The sequence below is a fragment of the Acipenser ruthenus genome, chromosome 13, assembly GCF_902713425.1.
Source record: "Acipenser ruthenus chromosome 13, fAciRut3.2 maternal haplotype, whole genome shotgun sequence".
Lineage (NCBI taxonomy): Eukaryota > Metazoa > Chordata > Actinopteri > Acipenseriformes > Acipenseridae > Acipenser > Acipenser ruthenus.
In genome coordinates, this window is record NC_081201.1 from 5,687,378 (window position 1) to 5,708,638 (window position 21,261).

The 21,261-nt window shown below is 37.5% G+C and overlaps 2 protein-coding genes across 4 annotated transcripts; both read left to right on the forward strand.

Annotated features, from left to right (window-relative positions):
• The first annotated feature begins 3,852 nt into the window (after window positions 1–3,852).
• LOC117418109 (vacuolar fusion protein CCZ1 homolog) lies at window positions 3,853–15,925 on the forward strand. 3 transcript variants are annotated; one of them, XM_059035522.1, is made up of 17 exons: window positions 3,853–3,871; window positions 5,097–5,169; window positions 5,386–5,482; window positions 5,993–6,090; window positions 6,242–6,335; window positions 7,218–7,295; window positions 7,411–7,458; window positions 7,734–7,817; window positions 8,581–8,756; window positions 11,160–11,241; window positions 11,658–11,719; window positions 11,961–12,072; window positions 12,403–12,436; window positions 12,777–12,894; window positions 14,159–14,317; window positions 14,645–14,772; window positions 15,413–15,925. In XM_059035522.1, the coding sequence occupies exons 2-17, from the start codon at window positions 5,156–5,158 to the stop codon at window positions 15,466–15,468; spliced, it is 1,440 nt and encodes a 479-aa protein (XP_058891505.1). In that variant the 5' UTR covers window positions 3,853–3,871; window positions 5,097–5,155; the 3' UTR covers window positions 15,469–15,925. The 3 variants fall into 3 exon arrangements, with proteins under 3 accessions (XP_058891505.1, XP_033886604.1, XP_033886605.1); XM_034030713.2 differs by lacking the exon at window positions 3,853–3,871 and adding an exon at window positions 3,878–4,025; XM_034030714.2 differs by lacking the exons at window positions 3,853–3,871; window positions 5,097–5,169 and adding an exon at window positions 3,878–4,025.
• Window positions 15,926–18,413: 2,488 nt separating this feature from the next.
• aimp2 (aminoacyl tRNA synthetase complex interacting multifunctional protein 2) lies at window positions 18,414–21,179 on the forward strand. The gene is made up of 4 exons (XM_034030716.3): window positions 18,414–18,702; window positions 19,465–19,671; window positions 19,870–20,104; window positions 20,574–21,179. Exons 1-4 carry the CDS (start codon window positions 18,580–18,582, stop codon window positions 20,957–20,959), a joined length of 951 nt encoding a protein of 316 aa, XP_033886607.3. The 5' UTR covers window positions 18,414–18,579; the 3' UTR covers window positions 20,960–21,179.
• The last annotated feature ends 82 nt before the right edge of the window (window positions 21,180–21,261 follow it).

The following is a 21,261-nucleotide window of genomic DNA, read 5'->3' on the forward strand; positions in this document are numbered from 1 at the left end:
TACCTTCAAGATAAGTGACAGCAGCAACAGTTGGGTGTCAATCAACGTCAAGTATCTACAGGTACTGCTACGGAGATATTGATGGTGTTATAACAAATGGTTTCGTGTAGGAAGAATATGTTTTTAAGCATTTTTAGGTTATATTTTGGACTGGGTCACTTAGTAACTATCTCTACTCAGTCTCAGAGACAATCCTCAAGGTTTATAATAAAACTTGTAACACTTTGTGAATAGGGCCCTGTGACAGAGACAAAGTGATTCTTGGTGATACATTTCCCTCCTGACCTGTGAGGGCGCTGTGTAAAAGGAACAGAGTACCCTGGACTGGATGGCCAGACAATTCATTCTCAGAGTTAGGTGAGAGTTGGTCATCTAGAAAGGTGGAAGAGCTCCAGTACACTAAAGCATTGACTCGGAAGGGAAACGATGTGGCAGCCGCAGATTAAAGGAGCTGTTGCACTCGTTAACCAAGGGATCATGATAGATGGTACAAAAGGGGATGGAGCAATTTGATCTGTTCCTTTGTAAATGGTTAAAGCGAAACCCAAAGGAGACCTGTGTTGTGAACCGTGAGTGTTTTGTTTGTTTTGTTTGTCGTGTCTAAAGTGTACTTGTTTGTTATTCAGACGGCTAACACAATCTGGAGCTGTTGCCAAAGACCAGCACTTAACCCAGACAACTTGTTTGCACAATAAACTGTATTTGCACTATGAGCACTAGAGCACGCATTGTGTATTTGTGTTTGTGTTTGTGTTATGTGTGAGTATAAAAGATTCGGACTGTTTATTATTTCGGTGCTGTATTGCTTATCATTGTTATTATGTTTTTCCATGAGGCAATTGGATTATAAAATAAAACACCATTGCACCTGGATTATCATAGTCTGACTGTTTACTGATCACCTGCACCTGCACACTGTTAACCACTTTGCCACAGACCTATATCATGAATAGACATGGGATTGAATGACCCATTATGTGCAACATGCTGTGTTTTTTATCACAAGGAGTGCAACACAGATCTCAGCCCATAGCCTTCAGCCTGACCAAAGGTTCCTTGAGAATCTGTCAAGACATTGGCACAGTAGATACCCTTGTTTTACCCACGATCTCAAAAGAGTGAAAAAACAGCTGCCTGTTCCCAGAATTCCTAGAAATAGTGGATGTGCTGCTTGGCGTTAAATATTTAAAGCCATTGCCAAGTGGTCACAATGATATCGCACAATGGACAGGGACTAGGGTTACCTCCGGATAAGCCACCCGATGCCTGCGAAGCACAGTTTCATGGGTAGGGTTACCATAAAGACAATTAAGAGGATGGGAATGAAACTGGGAGCTCACTGTTAGTTTGCCACCTGTCCTGCTTCTCTATTTATGTAAGACGTTTGCACAATTGAAATTACTGGCCCCTTTCTTGTGTGACGCATGTTTATTTAGAAGGCGTGAGGCTACTTTACTTGAGTGTGTAGGTCTTTATTGAACAATTAAATGGCAGTTTATCAATGCCATGCTGACTGAAGCTTGGCTATGATGGAAGCAATTTATGTTAGATCATTATCTATTTCCACTGACAGGTATTGCAGACAGAAATATTGCAAGTACTGTAAGAAAAAATTGGTGCTAGTGACACTTCAATGTAAATCATGCTGTAAATGTTTTCATTTTTGATTACATAAAGTTTGGTATTTGTTCTGAAACAGTTTAATGAATATTCAACTTTATTACAATTCTTTCTAACATCCATGTTGAAAATATCTACTGAAACCCTAATTATGTTATAACCCTAACCCTCTCCCAACAAAGACAAACAAAGAAAGAAAGAAAGAAAGAAAGAAAGAAAGAAAGAAAGAAAGAACCTAATAAACTAACAGAAATAAAATAAGATAAATTAGCAGTTAAAAGAAATAAGGGAGGAAGGTCACCTGCTACCATTCCAGACAGAGAAGGCTGGGGAGGTTTAATTTGTTTTGTATTAATTGAGAGTAATACATAATTACTATTAGTAGTTAGGCCACAGAGGGAATTTGAAGTATGATAAAAAAAAAAAAAGGTTGGCATGCTGTGTAATATTTCTCCAAGGATCCCCGAATAGTATATGTAATTTTTTCTAATGTAGAAAGTACATAATATCCCTGATCCAGTGGAGATGTGAGGGTGGGACAGTATGTTTCCAGTTCTGCAGGATTAATCGCCTCGCTAACAAGGTGGCAAAGGCTAGGGTGTCATATTTTATTTTAGGCATTGATACATCCAATATCACCCCAAAAAGAGCAGAGTGAGGCGCGGGGTCAAGGGGGATACCCAGTCTGAGAGAGGATCTCAAAAATAGAGCTCCAAAAAGGGGTCAGCCTGGGAGAAGACCAAAGCATATGAATAAGAGAGGCAGGGGCCTGTTTACATCTGTGACTGGATGCGTCCAAATCCGGGAAGATCTTAGACAATTTAAGCTTTGACCAATGAATACGATGGAGAATCTTAAATTGTATCAATCCATGCCTTGTGCAGATGGAGGATGACTGTACCCGAGAATAGACTTCCACTCGTCATCCTCAAGTTCCAAACCCAAATCCAGCTCCCACATGCCTCTTAAGGTGGATAATGAAGGGACATGCAGAGAGAGAATAGTCTTATAAATTTCTGATATCAATCCCTCAGAAGCAGGCTTCAATTTGAGTAATGAGTCTTTGTGAGACTGAAGAGGCAAGAGGAGAAAATAAATTATTCCCTTACGTACAAATTCCCATACCTGCGGTAACCGTAAAAGTGTGTGTAAGGCAGATTACATTTCTGTGAGATATGTTCAAATGATGCAAAATTATTATTAATATAAAGTGAATTAAGAAATGTAAGACCATGTTCCTGCCAAATATGGAAGCTATGGTCACCTAGAGAAGGTGTGAAAAGGTGATTTGCATTTATAGGGGATGACTTTAAATTTATTTTTTAAATAAATTAAATCCTGAATAGAGCCTGGTTTATCAGTCTTATCTTATATCTCATATCTAGATATCCACTCTGTGGCCATCCCATTGTTGTTGTTGGTGCTTGTTAAGGACAAAAATCTATGTGCCTAGTCAGAATTAAAAATAACAGCAATGAAAAAGATTTCAAGGGCACGGTAAATGCATAACAACGTATAGAAAGTTTTGTGAAATCACTGACTGTGATGTACAGGCAAGCATGTTGAGGCAGAGGGATGTACAGTAAAGCATGGTAAAAAAAATAAATAAATAAATAAAAAACAGGGGTCTTGGCTTTATGCATAATCTCTACCCAGAACTACACTGCAAAGACACAAACATGAAGTTACAGAAATGATATCATCAGAAAACAACCTCACTTATCTCTCAAGCTAGATGACGTCCCTCATCTCTGCTTACAGGGCAGAATAAAAACAGGTTCAACCTGTTTTCCAGTTCCCAGGGCATTTCACAGGGATAGAGAATTAGCCTGGAGGATGCAGTCTCCACACAGAGCAACATTACCTCCGTAAGTGAGAGTCTTTTGTTTCCATGAGCTTTAGTTTATTTAATCTTGTATTAAAATGTATTTATATGTCATGACTCCGTGGGGCATACTTTATGGTATGGCACACCTCCAGAACAACGCAACTGATTTGTCATGTGTTTTCCTCAAGAACATAAATAAATCAAATAAAATAAATTAATAAAAACAAGTTTTGCGTCTTTCATTTCCCACTACAATACTATATAAATTCAGATTATTATTCAGAGCAAATCCATTAGACTCCAGTATTGTTTTCTTTTATTTTATATACAAATCTTAAATCTCAAAATGTTATTTAGCAACAAGTCTTAATTGAAATGTACAGAACAGAACAGCAGAACGCAACCGACAAACGCACGTCGCTGGTAGGAACGTTTCTTTCAGAGGCTGTTAGAGCAGAACGTGCCATTGATGTAGCTGCACTCGATTACTCCGCTGTCAAAAAACAGGAAGAATGTGTATTGTTTTGTTGCACTTGTGTTTTTAAGGCAGGTTTGTTTACTTAATTTAACCAAAGAGGTAGGTTCACATTACTTACTTGCATGTGTAATAATGTACGTTTGACGTGACTAAGACTCGCACGAACTGTCACAAGCTTAAATCTTAAAAAGGTATATAGTAATACACTATGTTGAGCTTGACCGGGTAATGGGAGGGATTTGGTCGTCAGTCTCCCTATCTTTTAAATAAATCAAACAGTAACATAACAAATTGAGAATATATCTGACCTTTGAATGTGCAATTGTATGATTGGTGGTAGAAAATGTTTGTTTATGTATATATATATATATATATATATATATATATATATATATAAACGCTTTTTGTTTTTTTTGTGGTTTCTTTTTTTACATTGCCGGTCATATATATGATATAGATATAGATAGAGATAGACATATCTATATCTATATATATATATATATATATATAGAGAGAGAGAGAGAGAGAGAGAGAGAGAGAGAGAGAGAGAGTGAGTGAGAGAGTGAGATAATCCCCAAATGTTTGTACATGTTACATCATTTTTGTCATGTTACATACATCTCAATTTTTTGGTTGTTTTATTTATCATGTTTTTATTCATATTCATACAGACTGATATTTTGGTAAACACTGGTCTGGGTGGTGGTTCAGTTTTGGAGAATGGTGGTTGGTGGTGCAGTCGTGTACGTGTTAGAAACGCATGCGGGTTTAGTCGTTGGCTCCTGTTTGATGGAAAACTTTCAAGAGTTCAGTCACAAATTACAGTAGATACACTGGCACACACAACCTTTTTAAATTGGTCACATCTGATTACATTGTAGTAAAAATAAGGGGAGAACAACATGGGATGGATCAGAGTGCAAGCCATGTGATCCTTATTAACATCCCTTCTGTCAACATAGCAAATCTCCTGGGCAGCTTTGCAGTCAAAGCAGCACATTATTATTCTGTCTAGTGTATTGAATATAAAATCATTTTAAGAGGAAGACTGTTTTATTCTGACATATTTCTTTCTTTCTCTCTTCTTTCTTTCTCTCTCTCTCTCTCCTCTCCTCTCTCTCCCTCTCCTCTCCTCTCTCTCTCTCTCTCTCTCTCTCTCTCTGAACATAGAAACAAGGTATGCCAACCAGGATAACCACAAGTAAAGACAACATAACCAGGCCAGACTAATGTTAATGATCAGGTGAGACGTGTCTGTGGACTCACCAGAGTCTAGTGACTCGGCCAACTTAGAATTAGAAATAAATGTGTATAGTATGGCATCAGGAGAGTGCAGAGCAGTCTGCAAAAAAAATAATAAATTCTCATTATCAGAAATGAAAGCACCTGGCATACAAATGTTGGTTTAAAAATAATATTATATGTGTGTGTGTGTGTTTTTTTTTTTTTTCAATCCTAGTCCGAGAATGGCAACAGGAGCACAAGAGAAACAGTATCCTCCATCGTTGTTGAATTTTTTCGTCTATAATCCCAAATTTGGACCAAAAGAAGGCGAGGTATGTGTGCAGAAATCAAACAAAGTGGTTATAACCTACGGGCTGTCTTTGTTTTATTACTACTCAGTTTAACAATATATACAGTATTAATACTGTATGAAAAGTCAGTCTGTAAATATCAAGGCATACAGAGGTTTGGGGTATTTTTGGGTATAAGCTGTTTTTATATTTTGTTTCTCTGCCATACAGTTACAAATCGGTTGGTATTATTCTGCATGCGGTAATAGTCCATCACATTAAAAAAAAAACGGTATAATAATTTAATGTTAATTTCCATTCTATAATGCAGTAATATAAATGTTCGCATATTATATCTTTCATTGTTCCAAATATGGTTTTATTGATTAAATTGAACTGTTCGGAGCTTTCTTCCAAACCCATGTGTTCAGTTCAATAATTAAGTCCTGGCTTGGTAAGGATTAAATGCAGTTGTGATTTTGAATTGTTGCTTAAATTCTCATAGTTGATATTTCTGTCACTTTAAACTGGACCTGTGCCTGTTTCTTTTAGGAAGAAAAGAAAATTCTCTTTTACCACCCGAACGAGGTAGAGAAGAATGAAAAAATCAGGAATGTAGGGCTGTGTGAAGCGATTATACAGTTCACTAGGTATTCAGTCTACTCAAAGTGGTGTTTACTTGTTTCTTTCTTTTTCTGTCTTTCTTTCTTTCTTTCTTTTCCTATGTATAAACAGTGCACTTTCTGTACAGAAGCAGCCCATGATCTCCTGATTAAATGAACAATCTTTCTTCATTTGCAGAACCTTCTGTCCAACAAAGCCTGCCAAATCTTTACATACTCAGAAGAACAGACAGTTTTTCTGCGAACCAGAGGAGAATTTTTGGATGGTTATGGTACTGTTACAAACTTTTTACTAGTTTTATTTATTAATCAAAATAACAGCAATTCATGCTCATTTTTATTTATTTATTTATTTATTTTAAAATGATGTCCACATCAGAGCTTTTCCAAAATTATGAGAAAAATTATTAAATTAGAGACTGGCTGTTCATTTTCTCCCATGCCTTGCCTGCATGATTTATGGTAGGAACTCTTTCTGCAGCCTTTCATCTCCTTTCCACTGGCTGTATGCTTCTCAGAGTCTCAGGAACTTTGAGGATTCGGAGGCACCGGAGAAGCATGTTAGTGGCTGCTCCTCTGCTGCTTCACTGTGGAATTTATAAAATGTGAAATTTTGTGATCCACATTTATTATTATTATTATTTGTTTATTTAGCAGACGCCTTTATCCAAGGCAACTTACAGAGACTAGGGTGCGTGAACTATGCATCAGCTGCACAGTCAATTACAATTACGTCTCACCCGAAAGACGGAGCACAAGAAGGTGAAGTGACTTGTTCAGGGTCACACAATGAGTCAGGAGCTGAGGTGGGATTTGAACCGGGGACCTCATGGTTACCAGCCCTTTTCTTTAACCACTGGACCACACAGCCTCCAAAGTGCAACTGAAACTTGTGTCTTAATTTTAGTTTTAGATTAACAGTTGGTTTGATTATTGTTATTATTTTTTCCTGTTTCATAAAACATGGCACAAATACAAGTCTTGAGATCTTGATAAATCTGTCCCATGGGGTCCTGTAAACATTTGTGCAGTTGAGTTTTGAAACTTAGGTTCAGGGTGGATCCAAATACCCAGTATAACTACACATGCTATCAGTGGTGTACTCATAACAAACTTTTTTCTTTTTTTTGTTGTTGTTGTGCAATCACTTGTAGGTTGTACGAAACCCCATGATAGAAAAAAACAACAAGGATGGGAAACCTGTTGTGGAATACCAAGAAGAAGAAATACTGGTAAGTGGTTTATTTAAACTGATATAATACATACATCACCAATGCTTGACTTCCAGTAGTCTTTCCATGACAGATATAAAAGAGCTTTGCTAACACATTATTTCATTGTTTTAAGGATTCCGTCTACAGCTCGGTACTTCAGCAGTGCTACAACATGTACAAGGTAAGTCTACGAATGCCTTTTGTCTACTTTTCTCTTTTTTTAAAAGTGTCCATGCTGAACGGTTGGCATTTAAAATCGTATGTCAGTTTTTGATGTTGTTCTTTCAATTATTATTTGTGATGCGCTAACTAGGTGAACCGCAAGATAACCATAGTCAATAATAACAGCAAAGTGTAGAGGAATATCTCACATTTAGAGAAAACCATATATTATAAAATACTAGAAAAGCCTTCCATTATAAACTGTCTGAACTGGGTTCCTGTTTGTTTTATTAGCTTTTTAACGGCACCTTTGCTAGGACTATGGAGGCAGGAGGTGTGGACCTGCTCAAACAGAGACTTGAGAAGTTCTTCTACAGGGTAAGTGACAGGTGTGCTTATATAGTTATCTACGAAATCGCCATCAATACAGCTAATAAAAGAGCTGGAATAACTGATTTATAGCAAGGTGTCAATTTTGGAACTTTTTAAGATGAAGGTGCTGGTTTATGTGATCACTTGGTTAGTGTGGACACCTCTAATTAATCGATTGGTTAGAGTTTCCATTAATGTGTGTCAGCATTAATCCTTGTCAAGCAGAACAACGTCTGCAGCAGCTGTTCTTGGAGATGTAATTACTGTTTTAAATAATTTATTGCTAATGAAGGGGAAACCCAGTCTCCTACAGTCAGGTCTGTTTTTAGTACATGTGCACACCATATTACAAACACAATGAAGTATTCCATCCAGTCATAGATCTGGCTTTTAGAATGAAAGCCTTGAGTGGTTTGATCCTGTTGAGAATATATGGCAAAGTAGTGTAGTTAGTAAATGTCATGTTACTGAAGTCTTGTGGATTCTACATCTGTCTCTGAGGTTTTTTTTTTTTATATATATATATAAAAGCAGACACTAGTTTCCAGCTGAGAAGCAGAAAACACATTTTACAAGCGGTGTAGAGATTTAGAAACTTGCTGAACAGAAAAACCTAGCGCCATTTAATGCCCAACAGTTTATTTCTTTTTAAATGTAGAGCAGTTTTATTTGAATTTATTAAAGTTGTACCGACCAGGGATTTAATAAAAAGCAGTAGAAATGCCATCTATTTTAAAAGAATAGTCAGTATTGTTTATTCTTTCTCCAGTACCTGCAAACTCTACATTTACAGTCCTGTGATCTGCTGGACATTTTTAGTGGAATCAGCTTCTTCCCTCTGGACAAGATGACATACTTGAAAATCCAGTCCTTTGTGAACAGGATGGAGGAGAGCTTGAACCTGGTCAAATACACAGCTTTCCTCTACAATGATCAGCTAATATGGTACGCTGAACAAAAATTACACCGTGCAAAGCTTAAAAAAACATTTCTTCTCTGCATGAACAGCATTATCACTGGAATCCCTTTTCCTTGTGTTGACAACCTTGTCTTTATTTGATTGTTTTTTCTAATACTTTTATTTATAGATAATAAAAAAACACATATACAGCAAATCGCTTTCTGTGCTGTTGTATCTAGACCATTGAGAGAAATTCAGCTACTGTTCAGGAAGTGACTTGGCACCAGGGGGCATCGGCAATTTTCACTTCTACAACGTCTGGACCTTGGTGTATTTCAGATTAAATCTGGACTCATGTCTTTGAAAGAACCAAAAGAAGCAGGGACCAGTGACAGTTTTGCTTTTGTAAATAAGAAGCGGGGACCAGTGACAGTGTTGCTTGTGTAAATAAGAAGTTTTAGTACATCAGCCTGTACTTGAAGTTGATCTAACTGCTATGCAGTGAGTTGGAGAGTTTTTCCCTTCCCCACTGGATAAGGATGCATTCTACCAGTAAAGCTTGGGGAAAGGACCTCTTTGGAAATGAGTATGCATGCAAGCCTCTATGAATAGCTACAAATAGGAATCTCACAGAATCCGTAGGGATCAATCCTCGCAACCTGGAGTGTTACAGATGCCTCAGTAATCTCTGGCTGGCATAGGAAGAGTGTCAAAGATTATTACTTTGCATTCTCATTTGAGGCTACTGGCTCAGTTTACTTAATACATTAAGCGTTATCACCATTACTGAGTGTTTTGTTTGTTTGTTGAATTGAATGTTATTATTCAGAGAACATGGGTTATGAGTATTGATACACAAAGATGAAGCTTACCAATACAAGCATAAGAAATGCAGTTATAGGTGTTAAAGGCACTTTCATGTTAAGGGTTAGGGCTATCCAAGTAGCTTAATTAAAATCAAGCTGTTTACACTTGCATTGATCCCTTTATAGGATACAAATCAATATTTATAGAGGTTTGAATCCCCATTGCAGGTGCAGCACAGTAAGACTTTGCTGTCCCTAGATACTGTGTGCAGCAGAGCCTCTCAAATCCCCTTAATGCCACTGTGAATCATATTACCGGCTTGATCGCTTTTTCAACAGTTCATCTGAATGCGCTCTGGATAAGATCAGCGCCATATAATATTTATCACCAGAAAAATAAGAGCACAGATTATGCAGAATCACTGTAATTTAAACCTGGCAACAGTTTCTCAGATGTGTTTGATTGTTAGTAGTGTTTATGGACACGTCACAGCTGTCCGTTGGCATACAGTTTCCCTTAAGACCAACTTCCCCTTTTAAAGGTAGAAATAGATGAGAGGTTGTGGTGTGTTACTTTAACAATCCTATATGTTTTACTATCGGCATGTTTATTTATATATAAAAGACTCTCATTAATCTGGACCCCAGTAGTCCTAATTGACGTATAATCCAGACCGAACCAAAATGAAATCAATGTTTCAATATCATAGTTCTATCATAACTTTGTAAAACATTGTAGACTGTATTTTTTCCCCAGAAATGTTTAGTATTTGATTTTTAACTGTCATTTTGGAGAAAATTAAAAATGTAAAACAAACACTGGACAAGGCATTTTTAGTCTGGTAAAGATTATAAGAAGGATCTGATCCCAACTAGTTCAGAAAAGCAAGAGTGTGCATTTATGTGCTTGGACACATTTTTGGTTTTAATAACTATGTAAATGATCCAGATATAGCAATTCAAGTTGTGGTTTATCAGGCTTTGACTGTGGATTTTGGTGCCCTGGAAATAGTTTTGTTCATTTTTGTGTTGAACTGGGAAGCAACAGAAGTCACAGGAGCAGTATCAGCTGATACTGACAAGCATGCTACTTCAAAGTGTCTGTCTGTTTGTTATTTTATTGGAGGGTTATACCACACTTGCTGCTAGTACAGGGTTACATTATACCTTTAAGTGCATGGTCTAGTGAAAACAAGCCTGGTGATCTCTGTGCAGTACATGTTAAACTGAGTCTCTGTAATGAAACCCCTTTCCATGAACCTGATTATGTGAATCATGTTTATTTGGTTTCAGATCCATATCCTGTACCGTTTGTATTGCTAATAATTTTCTGGACACAAGCCATCAGACACACTCAGAAAAACTGAAACATCTGACCGTTTTAAAGTTTTCAGTGGGGTGTTTAAACCCTGTAGATAACCAATCAATCAGCTGTTAAGCTGTTATTTTTTTATTAAGCACAAAATAAGTTAACACCTCACCACGGGTCAAGAAGCTTGATATGTCTAAACAGCTAATCAATATAAAAATGCCTTCCATGATTCCCAGTCTATGTGTATGTTTAGTTATATATATATATATATATATATATATATATATATATATATATATAATATATTTTTTATTTTTTCCCCCCTAAAGGAGTGGTTTGGAACAAGATGACATGAGGATCCTGTACAAATATCTGACAACATCTCTGTTTCCACGCCATTCAGAGCCTGAGGTAGGGGAGCAAACTCCAGCCTTCATCTATATTGATCCAGTTAAAAATAATATAATAAACAGTCACCCAGGAATCACGCTGAAGGGGCACTGAAGCTTCAAAGGAGAAAATCTAATTTTGAGGCTGTATAGCACCTTTCATGAGCAAATGCCTGAAGACAGCGAATGTTGCCGTGGGTTTGGCAATAGACCCAAGAATGTGACGAAGAGCAATCGAATCAAGCATGTGCGTCTAGATTTAAACCACTTGAATAGTGTTGGTTTCTCTCGTTCCTCTTGGTACTTTTTGGTATTCGTTTAAGGACAGGAATACCAAAAAGTTGTAACTTTTTGACAGTGGCAATTTAAATGTTGATGTTGGAGTTTTAAAAGTAAATGGTGTCTAATTCCTCCTACCTCTATCTATTTTTGTCCAAGTTGGCTGGAAGAGATTCCCCAATGAGACTGGAAATGGCTGGAAATCTTTTGCACTACGGGAGGTATGAGGGACACTAATAGTTTTTGCAAGTTTTTTTGGTGACTATTTGATGACTGATGAAAATGAGATATTACTGAGCGTCTTCAGCACGTTAGTGTGTGTAGAAATACGATGTTAAAATTATTGCAGTAATATATCTTGTTAAAGTTCTTAGACCTTGTTACCTTGCTGCCACCTACTGGATGATTTCAGATGTGGAGTCTACAGGATATCAGAATAAGTTTTTCTTTTATATACTGTAGGTTTCTTACAGGTCCCTCTAATCTAAAGGATCCCGAAGCAAAATTTAGATTCCCCAAAATATTTGTGAACACAGAAAACACTTATGAAGAACTTCATTTGATTGTATATAAGGTAAGCATATGCAAACATGGAGGGGGACTCTGTACAGTCTTAACTGTTCCGTGCCAGTCGCTGTACAGTATATAAGTCTAGGAGAAGTCACAGATCACTCAAATAGTATAGAAAAGCCCCTCTGCTCAAAATAAGCAGACCAGTAAACTATGTACTTCTATAACCATTTTTATTTATTTTTCAAGTTACTTTCTGTAAATTTACTTTGTGCTAAATAAGAAACAAGCCTCTAGGATTCCCCAATGCTTAGCTGTCCTCCTGTTTTGTGTAAATACGGAGACAGCAGATCTTTGTAATCCATTAACAGTGTCTCTTACACATCTGTTTCAGGCAATGAGTGCGGCAGTGTGTTTTATGATCAACAGTAAGTTCTGTCATACTTTAATCATCTTTTCATCGCCTGTAAATTGACATGTGCAGTAGGGAAAAAGACATGTTCACCGAAATGCAAAAATACATTTGTAATGCTAATACCACGACATCCGGCACTTACTTTTAAAACTGAGAACTGCTGTTTGCTATTCAGAAGCATGCCAGTTAGTGGGGATTACTGCTCCATTAACCACTGTATAGTGGTGACTTTTGATATTCTGGTAATACCCATCAGTTACTAAGTGAGAAGGGGTTAGGCAGAGGGCAGGTTGCTGCTGCACGGAGGTGCTGATTCTGCGATCGACTGCTTGACCTGTTCTTGTTTGCTGCAGCCTCTGTGGAGCTGACGAGAGAGTTCTGTGAGCAGCTCGACAGCCTGGTCGGACCTCAGCTCACTCTGCTAGCCTCAGACATCTGTGAGCAGTACAGCATCAACAGGAGGATATCGGGGTGAGCGACTGCTCTGCACCAGTCACCATCAGAATCTAACTATCAGCCATAGCAGTTAGCACCGGTGTCTGTGATGCCAGTTATTCCAGTTTGTCAAGCTGCAGTGAAAATACACGCAAATCAGGGGTACTGTTTGAAAAATGGAACATTTACCACAATCCTTACATGTAGAGCATGTCTGGATCCATTTGCATTTGTGATATGTTAAGTAGTTCTGCAGGCATTACATACACAGATTGCAACGCTGTGACACTTAAGACCACAATGATGTGCTTTTCACTTGAGATTTTAATACATTGCTAGCTTATGAGAATGTAACTTAAGCCTCAGACCCAGAAGATTTTAGACATTTTTAATCTTCTACGCTAAGAATAGGCTAAATAAGTAATGTTTTCTAATACTTTTTTGTTATGGACCCAATTATCTTTCTGCATGGATTGCAAGGAGACACAGCAATATCAGTTTTGTAATTGTTCCAGGAGGCTAAATTATTAATGGTGTTGTTTCTTTGTCACTAAAACTAGAGAAGTTAGAGTAGTGCAAGGCTCATCTTACTGATTAAGTCTGACTTAAATTTTAATGTACAGAGTCTTCCATTGATAATGAACCAATAGGCTATAGCTATGTTTTGCATCACCTAGAATTTTAGGATTGAGACAATTAAAAAAAAAAAATAATATATGAACATAATTTTTATAAACATCATGTAATCAAAGAAACTACAAAATCATATCACAAAAGTCTACCAGAAGCCATAATAGTACAGTATTTCATGTTAGATTTCGAAATGTCACATTTTTAAATTGTCAGTTTTTCGTTAAGTATATGGAAAACTACAGAACGGTATGTAATTCAATATGTTAACATTATTCAGCAGGTTTCATTCAACTTTATGAAGCAAAATTAGTTTATTATATAGGGTGATGCAAAACTTTTGGCCATAGTTTGGCCTGTGTGCATTAGATAACATAAAAAACGTAAAATTTTTAATTTCTTGGAAAACGCTTTAAAAAAGACGTTGTGTATATTATTAAATAATCATAAAATAAATTGTGACCTACCAAAAAACGAACATGGTTAATACTTTCATCACTTCTTTTTAGAACACAGCTGACTCCTGCTAGTGTAAACACACTCTGCTCCCATCCTTTTAGCCTTTCAGCACTGGCTGACACTCTTCTATGGGAAGGCTGTCTGGCTTCTCAACGTATGATCACCCTACTCCACAGCCTGTACTAATTGTTTAATAAAAACCTATTTGCAGGCCAGAAAAGGAGCCTCAATTCAAGTTCATCTATTTTAACCACATGAACCTGGCTGAGAAGAGCACCATCCACATGCGGAAAACAGCCAGTGTCTCCCTAACCTCTGTCCATCCAGAACTTATGAAGATCCTAGGGGATATTAACAGTGATTTTTCAAGGCAAGTCGTTTTTATTTTACTTTCACAATGTATTGAGTATTGATACATCACACTGGTAGATCCTAAATAGCAAACCAAGATTTTTTTTTCTTAATTGTTAGTGTATCTTGATACATTATAAACTATCAGTATACATTTTAAAATAAAATACACAATTTAAAATAATACTATAAATAGTACATTTACACAATCATTCTAAATACTTAATCTAGTAAACTTACATGAATATCCTTGATTTGTTGGTGAATCATTTAAAGTCTAATGATATCCCAAAATAATGTTCCTGGCACCTGTAGATATTAATTATTGATTGAATTCTTTCAATAGGGTTGATGATGATGAAGAAATTATAGTAAAGGCAATGACTGATTACTGGATTGTTGGCAAGAAGTCAGACCAGAGGGAACTGTACGTCATTCTTAATCAGAAAAATGCAAACCTAATAGAAGTGAATGGTAAGTTTGTCACAAAATAGTAGTTCTGTTATTTTAGACAGGTATATGTATGCGATATGCACAAGGTTGATCCATGGTAATCAGCACAACTACATAATGTGTTCATTTAATTCCTGGTATATATCTTAGAAAATGTGCATTTTATCCTTGTGTTCAAATGATCTGTGTTTTGCACTGTTATGAAGGTAGCCTTTTTGATTCCACCCACTGCTGTTATTTTCAACTTTATTTATGTTTATGATGCATACTTTTCTTTACTGGACAGTCCTTATAAGGAATTAGTAGTTGCATGAAATCATCTTTGCTCAATGTCCCTAAATCTGTTGTGTCATGCGAGACGTGTGAACAAAAGAGGCCAACAGCAGAAGTGGCATTAATCTGCTGGCAATATATCAACAGGTTTAGTTTCTGCTTAAGATCCTGGTGATGCAACCAGATCTTAACCTTACCAGTGATCAAAGACTGACAATGTATGCAAATTTTGGTGACTGTCTGATAATGAATTATTGATGTTAAACTAAACTTGTTGTCATTTGACTTGAATATTCAAGATTCAGTAAAAAAAATAAATCAAGATGAAGAACAGAATTGTTTTAATAAACTGTTTTCTAAATTGTAACGTTTTATTTTTGTTTTACAGAGGAAGTGAAGAAACTTTGTGCTACACAATTCAATAATATTTTCTTCTTGGACTAAAGAACAGAAATATATTGAAGCAGATGACTTGAATGCATTGCTGACTAAATTTCTAGTATTAAAAAAATTATATCAGCTATGCTGATTACTAAAATGCCAATATTAGTAATGCAATAATTGCATTGTAAAAATGAACTTAAGTGTAATTTTTCACAAACAATTTTTAGATTTTTATTTAAGTTAACTAATAGCTAATTGGCTTTCATTCCATGTCTGTAATAAAGATTTTACTGTAAAACAAATATGAAACTGCATTTATTTTAATCGTAAAGGCTGCAATAAAATGTTTTTGAAGGGTTTTCTAAAGCTCAAGACATTCTGTAGCTTCATTAAAGTCAGGACACTTCTATTTATTACTTCAACAGCCCTTTGTTAGATAGTATGCATCATGTTCACACTTCATGGCTTGTAAACTGCCAAGCACTTTGAATAAAATGAGAAGTACTAATTTTTGTGACTCCGTTCTACCTGTCAATCATTTTAAACACTACATCCTTGACTAAACAACAATATCTTCCACTGTTTGAGTTATCACTGGTAGAAAGAGCTTGGTGGTTTACCAGCTGTCATCATGAATGAGTGATTTTGATTCAAAATTACCTGTTCTGGAAACTGAGTGACATCAGTACTAACATATGGTGTATTATTAAGACATCACCAGACAGACATCAAACCTCTTGACGACAGTTGTCATACCTTTAGTTCGTTCTACACCCTCCTCCACTTTGTATCAGAGGCGTCTCTGGAATTTATATCATGTGTCATTTGTATTGGGTGTAACTCGAATTTTGTATCGGCTATCATTCATATTTTCTATCAGATGTCATACATGAAATCTATGACAAACATTGCCCTCTTGTGGAATTAAGCTGTAACTACAGTCAAATAAAATTCATTTTGCATGAGAATTTCAGCCCAGGCTGTAAAACCCATTACAGCATATTCACAGTTTGTAGTTGAATATGATTGAATGTAATTTTCATTTTAATAGTGTGAAATGATTACTGCACTGTAGGGCAAACCCACTGCAATTCAACATCATGTTTCCATGCGCATTCCGAATATACCTGGGAGTCGACCCTGCTGCGTGCATAGTGTTTAAGTGTTTATTTGCATGGTTGAGCCTGAAAATAAATGGATGTTTTGAGGAGAAAAATAACATGTGTAACAAGCGTTTCTTTGCTAAAAAAATATATTTCTATATTCAGTCCAGAAATTAATGTCTCGTTTCTTGTGAGGTTTCATACAATAATTTGTATTTTTGGTGTGAAAGTAATTTGCTGCACTATCACAAGCGTGTTAATTTGAGTCCTGTAGGGCAGTGACCCCCTGTGTCTGCTGGTTTTCATTCCAGTTCTCAATTACTTAATCAAACCCTTAATTGAACTTTTTAGGAGCCGAGTAAAAAGTTAAATTAAGGGTTCTCTTAATTGAAAACTCAGTTGGAAAACCCTGCTGTAGGGTACAGTGCAGTGGCATGCCTTAGTACCCAGAGGGTTAAAACAATGCAGTGATGTAAAAATACAACACTGCACCTCTGTCCATGATTTGAAAAAACGTTTTTAAATACAGAAATGATTCATGTATTCATGAAATATTGGTGAAAACATTACTGCGTATTACCTTTCAATTCAGAGAGATGAGCGTCGGGTGTAGTAGCCACTAGAGGCCGCTAGAGGGTGCAAAAAAAACTAACATTTAACACACTCGAACACAATTCTACCAAATCTTTCATCCTTGGCCTGTTATATTAATATAAAGAAGGAAAAAAAAAATGCAGAAAATTAACAATTCTAAACTTTTTACAAAAATAGTCAAACTTGCGCTTGCGCTCCTTTTTTTTTTTTTGGCACCCAAACAACTAACCTTAAACCAAATATCTTTGGCAAATCATATTTTTAAAACCTTCTTTTTCCCACTTAAGAACTAATTGAACTAAACTTGTTACTCCATCATTCACCTTACTTCATTTAGAATTACTAACACCCCTAAAGTTAACCCCCTATATCTAACCCCTAAACCTTAGTTCATATGTTACAATGTTAAAATATATCCAGACCACTAGAGAAAGCCACCACACTGTATATATAGCCTGTTGTATAAACTCAATCTGTGGAGAATGGTAGAGATATCTGTGTGTGAATGTGACAGCGGGAGAGTCAGTTGACGTAGGCAGTAGGTAAAGGACACTTGCGGGTTTGGGTCGGGTTGCAGGTCTTATTAAAGAGGCTCTGGCAGCGGGTTGTGGGTCGGGGTCGGAAGTGGGTCGTAAATATTGGCACCGCGCAGGACTCTGACACCGTTTCTTTTGCACCCTCTAGTGGCCACTAGTGGCTACTACATCCGACCCTCACCTGAACTGAAAGGTAAAACGCAGGAACGTTTTAACCTACATTTCACAAACACATGAATCATTTCTGTATTTTCCACACTGTCTTCAAATCAACTATTCAAGCTTAACGAGCTACTGTTAAGTGTACCACAACCCAAATTTCTAATGAGAGAATTGCACACTCATTGAATTAAAAATACTAACTAAACATGAGTTATATCCCATGTGTACTCTGTTAGAATATTGCATAGTAACTCACCACGCGTCATCTACAGGTAAACTGCATTGCAGCGAAAAGCAAAATAAATATACTGGTAAAATAATATAACGTAAACAGGTTTCGACACCTGAGAGGAGGTAAACTCTACCTACAGTCAGCAAGTCCTTTTTTCTGTTAACTTTGATCTCATTGTAAGGTTCAATAATTGCAGAGCGCGTAGTTGCACTAAATATAAAACATATTTAAAAGTTATTTGTAATTTCACGCTATCATGCTCGTAAACTGCACCAGTCCAAATTAATCACGCTCTGCCCACGAACGTCATAAAAGAACTAGCGGCTTCTGGGAAAATGATTGACACGCGAACAGCCAGTGAAGAAGGAGAAGTAGAAGCGACATCACCGCGCTGTAACGGAAAACATAAGGCGGGACTTCCTTTCTTTTTCCCCTCAGAAGAAAAGGAGAGAGCGGCTTGAGGGGGATCAGGGTACAGCAGGGGTCACTGGAAACCAGAGGGGTTTTTTTTACAGTTTTATTCTTCTGTTAAAGACCAGAAATCATGTCGATGTACAAGATAAAGCCGATTAGCGGGGGAGAGATTCAGATTGATTTGCCCACCTGCATGTACAAGTTACCGGATATCCACTGTCACAGAAGCGGGTCTGACCATGCGCAAGATCAGGTAAGGCAATCGTGGACATGAATCGACTTTAAAAACTCCTGTCATTAGACGAATGATCCAGGTCTTTCTATTTCTTAACTAACTTTTATTCTTTGATTGACATTTCAATTATTGTAGTCGATGTACACTATGTTTGTTAGTTGGAAATATATATATAGATATTTTGTTTTTTTATTGCTAATGAAAACTCCTGACAACAACTGTCACCCAAATTACACCTCTGTTATATGGTTTTAGATTTAATGCCAATAATATTATGGTTATTTAAGTATTTTGACAACTGGTGTAAATGCACAGGTGACTGATTACGTGACTAATCATAATAATAATAATAATAATAATATTAATAAATAACCGGCTTGACTAGCCGATGCACGCAGATTCAATGCGTGGCAAAAACAATGCATATTTTTGATGGGAGGGGATAGCCTACTTAATTATCCCCCTCAAGGCAGTGTCATACAGTACTCTCTCCGACTGTTTTAAATGTCACTGACTGCAATGAATGTGGCTGATTTGATCACAGGTGATCACAAGAAAACAATGAACGTTTCTACTGTTGAATTGTGTATTCTGTCTTGCAAAAAAAAATAAACTGCTGATGTTTACAAACCTTGACACATTATTTTGCAGGTTTTGCCACAGTACTATGTTTGTTGTCCTTGCACGTTTCTCATTCCATTAAAGACTTGTCCGAGTTAAAGTGAAGATTCTTAAACCCACCGTGGGCTTCTATTAAAATCTATGATTTTATCTTGTAAGTCTGGAAAGGTTGATCCAGCATTGAAGGCGCTGGAAGCACGTCAAGATGACATCATGAAGCGGCTGTACGAATTAAAAGCAACTGTTGACGGGCTCAGCAAGACCATCACAACCCCAGATGCAGATATTGATGTGACCAGCATGGTGCAGGACACACCCAGCATGGCATTGACTGGCACTGCAAGTCTGGATTCATTGTTGGGAAAGGCAAGCTTACATTCTCTCTACCTTATCAGCACATCCTCAAACCCCACCTCTTGGAGCCTCTGTAATGCCTATTTTTAAGTATCCATACACTAATTCAATGGGTCCTTTATTTACAAGATGCACTTCATGATATTTATTATAAAAATCTGCACTGTCCCCAGAGCTGATTTTTTGTTGTTTTGACTGATCATCCTCCAGGATTATGGTGCCCTAAGGGATATTGTGATCAATGCCAACCCCTCCCAGCCGCCCCTCTCCCTGCTCGTCCTGTACAGTCTGCTGTGTGAGCGCTACAAGGTGCTGTCTGCAGTCCATGTGCACTCCTCTGTGTCCAGTGTACCCGCGCACCTCCTCAAATGCTTCGGGGAGCAGGTCAACCACAACTACTCACGTCACGACTTCCAGCTGGGCTTCACCCTCATATGGAAAGACGGTAAGAGAGGAAACACAATAGTTTGTGTCTGTCTCAAATTGACAAAAAATAAAATGGGGTTGGTACAATGAAAATGTAGGCCACTATTACCTTTATTGGGTACAGGTTCTGCAACATCGGACAAGCGGTTCACAACATATAGCTTCTGATAGCTCAGCTAACAAGGTGACTACTGTTTTATTTTGTCATTATGAAATACTTCAACAGCATGTAGAACAACAGCTATAACCTAAAACATTTTGCCTGATGTTAGGCTTTAGATACTGCAGAAGACTCCACACACAATCACATCAAAGTTTGTAGCTGAAGGAACAGGCTCACCTTTCTTTCCTTTAGGTATGGCAACAAACTTGGTTAATCCTATGTATTAGATCATTGTGTGTCTGTCTTGTACATATACAGAAAAGTTACACGTATTACTGTATTTAGCACTGTTTCACAAGACTCTGGTCCTGCCTCTATTTTTCAGTGCCCAAGCCTCAGATGAAGTTCAACATCCAGAACATGTGCCCTATCGAAGGAGAAGGCAACATCGCTCGCTTCCTCTTCTCGCTGCTGGGCCAGGCGCAGGACGTGCTGACCGCCACGCTGGTGGACAGCTGGGTGGACGCGGCCATGTTCCAGCTCGTGGAGGGCAGCAACAAGGAGAAGGCGACAGCGCTGCGCTCCCTCAACGGGGCCCTGGGCAGGACGCCCTGGCTGGTGGGCAGTGACCTCACGCTGGCCGACATCGTGACCTGGTGCGCTGTGCTGCAGTCCGGCAGTGCCGCAGCCGTCCCCGCCAACGTCCAGAAGTGGATGAAGTGCTGTGAGAATCTGCCGCATTTCAGATCAGCTTACAAGCTGCTGAAGTGAGTTGAGTTAGCGATGTACTGTTTGTACTGATGCACTATGCTGTTTAAACCTGACGTGGTAGGTTAGTCTCACACAAAAGAAGAAGAGGTGTTGAACCCCAAACCTTGTGCCTATACAATATCGGCGTGCTGTTTTAATAACCTGTTTAGAATTGTTTGGGTCTAATAGGTATAATGTTAACTTCTGTAATAAAAAACTTCCAACAGTGTTTACAAGCAAATCATTTGTGCTGTGCTTCTTTCTTCAAGCTGATTTCACTTTCACTGTACGCTTGTTGTGAGATTTGGACTTGTTGATTCTGG